The following is an 8916-nucleotide window of genomic DNA, read 5'->3' as shown; positions in this document are numbered from 1 at the left end:
AGTGAATGTATTGTAATGCGTGTCTGTTAAGTGCATTTAAATTATATTTTCGTATGTTACCTGGAGAAAATGTTTCCTTTTTGTATGGAGGCAACAGAGGTTGTGAGGAGTGTGACTTATGTACTGTACCATGTTAAACTGTCTTTATATATAAGAAGCTGCTTCATAAATGTAAACATAATTACATAAAAAAAATAAAGAGAAATACTCTGTAGCCCAGAACAGTGGACAGAATGTTTTTTCTGTGGCGAGTGTGTGTGTATGCATGCGGATGCAAGTAACAAGAGGATACTTGACTGGAACATAGGACAAGATGACATTTGGATCCATTTAAGCATAGTTTATTTGTAAAGATCTTTTTAATGCACACACAAACCTACACACACACATTCATACATACACTCTCAAAAGGGTCGCATTGGGATTTGATATACACACAATACTCAGTGTGGTCGCATTGATATGACAGTAAAACATCTGACAGACAGTGGATGACACAAGAACTCAAACAGAGGTGAGACCCAATATGGACACAATGACACACACACACACAGGAAACTGCTTTAGGACCTGCACGAATAGAGGGAAAAGATGACCATTTGACAGGTTAAAATGAAAAACTCTTGATTGCAGATACATTACGAGATACATTACGAAAGTGTCCATAGCCAAGTGGAGTGATTTTCTGTTGACTTCTCAAATCAGTTGGAGAGAACTGTCCAGCAGACTTTTTGATTATCCAGTGAATGGAGACCACCAGGGAGTGCACATCAGCAACTAAAACATCATTGGTCCATCATTCTGTCATTACTAAAACATGAGGGAATACACATTGAGGGAGGTCACAACAGCAGTTCACACGCATTTCCCCAGAAATGATACTTCTTTCATAATATATACAGTACATTCAGAATAAAGCCTTTAGTGCAGTTAAATTAAAATGTAGTGCTATTTTCTTTTGTTTTTTTAAACGTCTGTTCGTCTTTGCTCATAAGAGTTTCACTCTTTCATTGAGTATATTGACCCAGAAGTCCAAGATCACTTCCCTTCCAAGGCCACAGCGCACTCCCACCCCATCCCCCAGACCCCACTCCCACTCCCACCCCCAACTCCAACCCCAACCCCAACCCCAACCCCTCCCATGCATGAGATACACATTGTCCCTAACCACATACCTAGGATCAAATTCACCTCCAAACATTTATCCATGAGGAGGATTCTGAATGATCTGACCCTGGACCTGTGGTTAGAGGCAACTCCCCCCTCTACCAACAGCCCTCCTCCGTGTCCCTGTCTATACCTGTGGCTTACAGAGTCCATTGGTAACAGTAACATAATAAAGCAACATAATAGTCCTGTACAGTACCGACTGACTGGTATCCACAGAGAAACCCTACTGATACTAAACACATGCAGTGATGACGTTACAATCCTCAAAGCAGAAAGATGACGGAATAAAACGGGAGACAAAACCCTAAAGAAACCATAAGCCTGGTCCCAAAACAACCCCCCCAAGTCCCTTTCCCCTTTGACGTTTTCAAACTGTGCAAGAACCAGATGTGTTGAGGACTATGGTGGTACCTCCCCCCTAAACCCGTCGGAGGGCTAGTGTGGAGGTAAGCACCATATTGCTAACACCTAACACTAATCCAGTTCTTTCAAAAGACTGAAGCGGTAAGGGCCAACAGGTGTTTTTTTACGACCGGGCAACAGAATTAGGAGTAGAATCCAGATTCTAATTTCAAAGCCACAGCTCAAAATCTCCTCACTGACAAACATTTCATGTCCCCCCCCCTCCTACCCCCCCACCACCGCCACAAAACTCCTACTCAATGTTGTCGAAGTTGAGCACATGACCGTCAAAGTGTGTGAGGACGTGTTTCTCGAAGAGCTGCTGCTGGCAGTTGAGGGGGAACTGCTCGGAGCAGACGGGACACACCTTCCAGTGGCTCTCCACGTGCTGCTCAAAGCTCCGCTGCTCAAAGTGGGGTGGGAAGATCACCTCGCACAACGGGCAGCGCTTATGGACGCCACTGCAGGTGGGCAGGAGCGGGGAGTCAAAGTGGAAGGGAGGTTGGGAGGAGGGAAGAGTACAGGGGAGGAAGGAGAGAGGGAGAGGACATGGTTAGGTCTAGGTTTTTGAGCATTTGTTCATATGAATTTGCTTTGAATATACATTACTGTGTGTGTGTGTGTGTGTGTGTGTGTGTGTGTGTGTGTGTGTGTGTGTGTGTGTGTGTGTGTGTGTGTGTGTGTGTGTGTCTCACCTAGAGTCAAAACAGAAGCTGCTCCTGCCTTCATGGCGTCTGCTGGCCTGATGATCACAGGCTGGCTGCTCCCCATCCCCCACCTACAACCACACACACACACACACCTTCAGATTACTACAGTACACACACACGTGCACACACACACACTCACGCACACACGCGCACACACACACACACACACACACACACACACACACACACACACACACACACACACACACACACACACACACACACACACACACTCCTCTCCACCAAAAGCCATGGCTGTCTGAACACTGATGGCTCCCTCCAAAGGTTAATAGCCCTTTAACGCGGTAGAGTGTAGACTGAGTGGAGAGGGTCATGATACCAGTGTACGAGTAAAGAGCAGGTGTGTGTGCGTGTGTGTGGTGTGTGTGGTGTGTGTGTGTGTGTGTGTGTGTGTGTGTGTGTGTGTGTGGTGTGTGTGTGTGTGTGTGTGTGTGCCCTCCCAATACACCCTGTCCCTAATTATAAGGTATCCCTAGACACTGATCTAAGGATAGCTTTGCATTTCCTCCCCAAATGGTTAAGCTTCGGATTTGGAAAGGAAAACTGATCCCAGATCTGTGCCTCAGGGCAACTTCTCCCAATTAGCTTCTTCCAGCCCCCCGCCACGGCCTGACTAAACACTAACGAGCTCTGAGAGAGACAGACACTAATTAGAATTTTATGCAAATGAGCTCTTCTCTCCAGCTCTCTCTCTCTCTCACCCTGGGACCCTTCACGTTTCAGAGCAGGGCCACTGAGGAGAGAGGGAGAGAGAGAGAGAGAGAGAGGGATAGAGGGAGAGAGAGAAAAAACACCAAGGAATAGATAGAAATATGGGGGAAAAAGGAATAAGGGATATGTATAGAAGAAATAGTGGAGAAAGAAGTCAGGAATAGAAGACTGTGTGTGTGTGTGTGTGTGTGTGTGTGTGTGTGTGTTTCTGTGTGTGTGTGTGTGTGTTTCTGCGCATGTGTGTGTGTGTGTGTGTGTGTGTGTGTGTGTGTGTGTGTGCTCACATTGCGTGGCTCCTCTGGGGGGTGCTCGAGGCCATCGGGGGGGCTCATGCTGCGTGAGGGCTGGACGCAGACCACCTCTCTGTCCCAGGCCGAGGCTTGGGGCGTGGCTGGGGGGGCGCAGGGAGGGGCACACTGAGGGGCCTCGGGGGGGGGGCGGGGCATCTGCTCAGGGGACAGAGCACCGTCCGCCCCGTCTGGAAAAAAACCCCCCACAGGAAACGGGGTGAAAGTGTTACGGATGAAACAGAATGAAAATGCTACTTCTTTGACTGGAGAGACTCGTGTGCGTGCGTGTGTGTGTGTGTGTGGTGGATAGACAGGGAGAAAGATGTGACAGATGTGATTAAGAAACACACAAAGAGTGTAACAGGTAGACAAGGACACAACAAAGACAACGAGGCGCCCAGGTAAAAGAGAGGGTGCAAGAGAGGGGGGATGAAAGGGGAGGGGAGGGGGGGACCTACAAAAAAAGAGGGTACCCACCCCGAGGAATGGAGTAAGGGTTCCCATACTGCAGCTCGGCAGGCCTCTGGGGTACCAGAGGGGGTGGGGAGGGGTCCTGGGGGTACGGCAGAGGGTAGCGCAGCACCACAGGCTGTTTGACCTCTGACCCCTGACCTTGGGCCTCCAGCTCCCGCTGTCTGTCCACACACTGCTGTAGCTCCTGAGAAGACCAGGGTTAGGGTTAGGGTTAGGGCCAATGAGAGCAAGGCTAGACTGATGCCTGGGTGGGTCCAGTCGTCACTTAAGACAACTACAGGGAACGTTTCTGACAACACCCTGTTTGTCTTGATCTTCGGAGACACTCACATGTATCGATTTGTATGTGTTTGAATTTGGTTTGATTATAAGCTCCATGTAGGCCCAGACATAGGCCTGGGAGCAACGTGAGGTGTTTCTTCCAAACCGCTTCATACTGTAAGTCTTCATCTGCAGTTCTATCTGAGGTGCACAGAGCACTAATAACCTACTCATTACTGTAATGGGAGTCAAACTCCAGCCTTCTTTGTTCCAGCACAGACGCTATTGGGTGCTAGCCCCCCCCCCCCCCTTCCTTTCTTCTGACCCCATCCCTTGATGACTTCATTAGTGTGGTCGTATCCCAGTTTAACATTTAAACGTGGGTGGTTGCGGGGTGAAACAGACACGGCCGATGGCATTTGCACCGTTTCATTATACTGTATCATGGCAGTACAGTGCCAGGTATGGATGTATCATTAGTTTGAATACTATCTGGAGACTGGGGGAGGAGAGGGAAGCTAGGAGAAATGAGCAATGGGATTGCTAGGCTACTTACGTAGCGCTTTTGGTAGGGATTATGACAACTCTTTGATAGATATATGATAGGTCTTAGCTCCTGAAGTCTATATATATGTATCAAAACAGCTAACATGTTGTTTCTTCCAAGTGTGATGATATATAACGATGGTATGAATGAGCTAGCCTATCTGACTGTGTACCTCCTGAGGTGTGATAGTTGTAACAGCTCTATGAATGTCTCTAACCTCCTGTAGTTTCTCCTTCTCTCTGACGGCCTGAGCCAGGCTCTCCTTCAGCTCTGTCACCTCGCTGGCCCTCTCCGCCATGTGGATCTACAGCAGGGGAGAGACAAGGAGGACAAACATATCAAGACAAACATCCAGGAAAAAAAAAGGGTCTCCCAGACTCTGGCCGTGACACTTTTCCGAGAACTGAGAGAGAGGGAGGTTTTTTGAGGTGGATTGTATTTGTACATCCTTTGGTTGCTACAGGGAGCAGATCATTTACAGGATGCACCCTTTAAGGAAACAAAGTCAGGAATGACTCACGTATCGTCGAAGACCTACAAGACTTCCAGAGTAACAATGACTTGTCTAAAGACTCTGAGAGCTGTGTGTGAGCTTCAGTGTGCGCTGAGGGAAATAAATAAAACGACTTTCAAACAACTCTGACTGTGGGATAGTTTACATGGCCTGTGCAACTGGGCTCTTCTCATTTAAAACAACTACAAAAGGGCTCTCTCTGACTGCCTCACTCCCTCCCTCCCTCTCTCTCTCTCTCTTTCTTTTTTTCCTTCCCCCCCTCACTCTCCATGCCTGTCTGCCCTCCTTCTCTTATCCCTTCCCCCCTCTCACTCTTCATGTCTGTCTGTCTGCCCGCAATCTCTCTGTCCCTCCTTCCCTCCCACTGTCTGTCTGCCCTCAATCCCTCTGTCCGTCGGTCTCTCTCTCTGGGGAGTTGAGTTATGGGATGACTGGAGGGTTAAGTGCAGGTGAGGGGGGCTGCAGTAGTGCATCTCCACCCCCCCTCTCTTCCCCTGTGTCTGTGGTGTAAACAGCTATAAAGCATGGGCTTCTGCGGCTGACAGACTGAGGGGGTCCCTGTCTGTCTCAAGACCATTAGGCAAATCTCCCTTGGTGTATTTATCTCTATCTGGAGACACTATCAAAGGAGAGAGAGGCTTATTTACAGCATAGATAAACACACACTTACTCAAGAGATCAAACACACACACGAAACACACACACACACACACACACACACACACACACACACACACACACACACACACTCAGAAATCAGATACACACACATGCTTACAAACTCAGGAACAAATACACACTAATTCATGGGAAACACCCACATACACACACACACACACACACGTACAGTACATACCCACTCATGAGAAACACACACACACTCTCAGTGGTGGAACGCAGAGTGGAGAGAAGGAAGAATAACGACCATGCTGGCTACGTCAACCTCAGAACAACCCCATCCATTAAACAGCTGACCTGGACACAACCTTCTCTGCCAGCTAGAGGAACTTGATTATGTTTTGAGTGTGTGTGTGTGTGTGTGTGTGTGTGTATGTGTGTGTGTGTGTGATTATGACTCACTCTGAAGCGCTCCTCCTCATTGGCCAGCCTCTGTTTGAGTGTCTCGTTGATTGCACACTGCTCCCTCCACTTCTCCTCCATCCTGGCCAACTCCTCCTCCACCGAACGGGTCTGTTCCTTCTCTACCTCCTCTACACTCCTTCTCTCATCATCCTCCTCCTCCACCTTCTCCTCCTCCTCCTCACTCCTCCCTTCATCATTCTCCTCCGCACTCTTCCCCGCATTCTCCACTTCCACCCAGCTCCCCATCTTCATGCTCTCCTCTCCTGCACTCCTTTCCTCATCTCTCTCCTTTTCCACACTCTCCTCCTTCCTTTCCTTTCCTCCGCTTACTTCCCTCATCACCTTTCCCCCACTCCTCCCCTTCTTCTCCTCCTCCCCTGCTGTCGTTCCCTGCCTCTCCTCCCCCGTGCTAGTGTGTGTGTGTTCTCTGTTCTGGTCACTGTGTTTAGGGGCAGGTGACCTCTCAGTGTCCCCCTGTAGTACAGCTGCAACCAGACTCCCTGAAAACAAACAAACACAGGTCAGAGTGTATACTGTATCATATAAACAAGTGTGTGTGTGTGTGTGTGTGTGTGTGTGTGTGTGTCTGCTTGTACACACGTGTTTGTGCGTGCGTGTGTGCGTTTGTGTGTGTGTGTGTGTGTGTGTGTGTGTGTGTGTGTGTGTGTGTGTGTGTACCTGCGGTAGGTGACTCTGGACTGGGTGTCAGTGGCTCCTGTGTTGTCTCAGTAGCAGCGTTCCTCTTCGACTCCTGCAAACACACACACAACACACAACTAGATACAGTGCTGCTTGAAAGTTTGTGAACCCTACAGGGAAGGTCATTATTTTTGTATAAAATATGAAAAATCTTTACCTAAACCCCAATTTGTAATAAAGACATTCCAAATAAAGGACACAAACCAAAGCAATTATATATTTTCATTGTTTATTTAACAAAAGTGGTTTATTTAACAAAAACTCAGATTTCATGTGTGCAAAAATATGTGAACCTCTTCAGTTGTGGCACCTCCATTAGCAGCAATAACTTGGAGTAAACGTCTCATATAGCCACTAATCAGTCTCTGACATCTGTTTTGAGGGATTTTTGCCCACTCCTCCTTACAGAACTCAGCCGATTGAGTGAGATTTGAGGGGTGTCTGGCATTAACTGCCCGCTTCAGGTCCTGCCACAGCATCTCGATTGGATTTAGGTCAGAACTTTGACTTGGCCAAACCAAAACACAAATCTTCTTTCTCCTGAGCCACTCTTTGGTGGATTTGCTTGAATGCTTTGGGTCGTCTTGTTGGAAGACCCATTTTCAGCCCAGCTTTAGGTCCTTGACTGATGGCTTGACGTTCTGTTCAAGAATCTCCTGGTAGACCTCAGAATTCATGGTTCCCTTAATGATGTGGAGTCATCCAGGTCCAGAGGAGGAAAAGCAGCCCCAGATCTTGACATTCCCACCACCATGCTTGACTGCTTGAGGTTCTTTTGGTGGTAGGCAGTGTTGGGTTTTTGCCAAACATAGTGGTTTTGATTGTGACCAGAAAGGTCCATTTTGGACTCATCTGTCCAGAGAACGGACTTCCAGAAACCTTCAGGCTTGTCCAGGTGGTCTCTGGCAAAGTTAAGACAGGCAGTTTGGTTTTTGACAGCAGAGGCTTCTTCCTAGCAACCTTCCCATGAATGCCATTTCGAATCAGTGTTCTTCTTATTGTTGAAGCATGCACACCTGAGATGCAGCAAGGGAGGTCTGCAAATCTCTAGGTGTTATGTTTGGGTTGGCTTTTACCTGATTTATTATTTTTCTTGTGGCTCTTGGGGATATTTTGGAAGGGTGTCCACTTCTAGGCCGAGTTGCTGTCATGTTAAATGCTCTCCATTTGTAAATTATTTGCCTCACAGTGGACTGATGGAGGTCAAATCTTGATGATTTTATAGCCTTCCCCAGACTGATGTGCTCTCACTACCCTCTTCCTGATGTCCTCTGATATCTCCTTTCCTCTCGGCATGGTGTGTTTTGCATACCTGTATGGGTAACACAAAACTGACCAAGTTTCTTATCTCTATTTATCAGAGTCCCGCCCAAACTCTTTCCTAAAGATCTCTCCTTTGATTGGTTCATTTGGTACCCAATTATTTACCCACCTGACTTACCTACTTGATTTAACCAATGCAACTTGGGGTTTACTTATTTTTGCACCTGAACTAATTTCTTTATAATTTAGTTTTTCTACTACACGCATGATTTTCTCTAAACCAACATTTGGAATTGGTAAATATAAACCTGTTATGTCAGATAAAAAAAGACTGGCTCTGATTAAATAAAGATTTCATGGTAAAAACTAAAAAAAATCTAGCATTGCAATAAGGGGTTCACATACTTTCAAGCAGCACTATGTAATATCAATGATTCATATCTACTCTAGAAGACATCCTTTCGAAATGGGGGCACTTTCATCTCTAATTCTGTTGCCGTTGGCCCCAGGGGGTACAACGCGAGCTGGCAGTGAAACCCAGTTGGACAGTCAGACTCACCCCCTGTGCCTCGCTGAGTTTGGCCACCTGCCTGCGGAGCCTCTGGCACTCGCGGTACTTCTCTTTGTAGTGTTCGGCTGCCATGTGGAGCCGAAGCTTCAGCTCCTCCACCTCCCTCTGCAGCTCTGCCTCCGCCTCCGACACCACGCCCTCTGTAGAGGTACCCACACCCTGGGGAGGAGAGGGGGAGGGGGGGGGGGGGGGGGAGAAGG

At 47.7% G+C, this 8916-nt stretch overlaps 1 protein-coding gene across 1 annotated transcript in view; it reads right to left on the bottom strand.

Moving 5' to 3' along the window:
- Positions 1-1825: 1825 nt before the first annotated feature.
- Positions 1826-8916, bottom strand: part of tax1bp1a (Tax1 (human T-cell leukemia virus type I) binding protein 1a) — a gene marked incomplete at its 3' end in the record, with an annotated part of 17283 nt that continues 10192 nt past the window's right edge. Inside the window, exons 10-17 of the mRNA XM_083681064.1 lie at positions 8705-8875; positions 6862-6934; positions 6181-6683; positions 4804-4890; positions 3782-3962; positions 3299-3492; positions 2268-2350; positions 1826-2033 (exon numbers count right to left, since the gene is read on the bottom strand). Coding sequence (XP_083537190.1) covers positions 1826-2033; positions 2268-2350; positions 3299-3492; positions 3782-3962; positions 4804-4890; positions 6181-6683; positions 6862-6934; positions 8705-8875 — 1500 coding nt within the window. The remainder of the gene's footprint in view (positions 2034-2267; positions 2351-3298; positions 3493-3781; positions 3963-4803; positions 4891-6180; positions 6684-6861; positions 6935-8704; positions 8876-8916) is intronic.

This window comes from Argentina silus, assembly GCF_951799395.1.
Source record: "Argentina silus genome assembly, chromosome: 11".
Taxonomy (NCBI): domain Eukaryota; kingdom Metazoa; phylum Chordata; class Actinopteri; order Argentiniformes; family Argentinidae; genus Argentina; species Argentina silus.
This window is presented reverse-complemented; position numbering and strand designations above follow the sequence as displayed.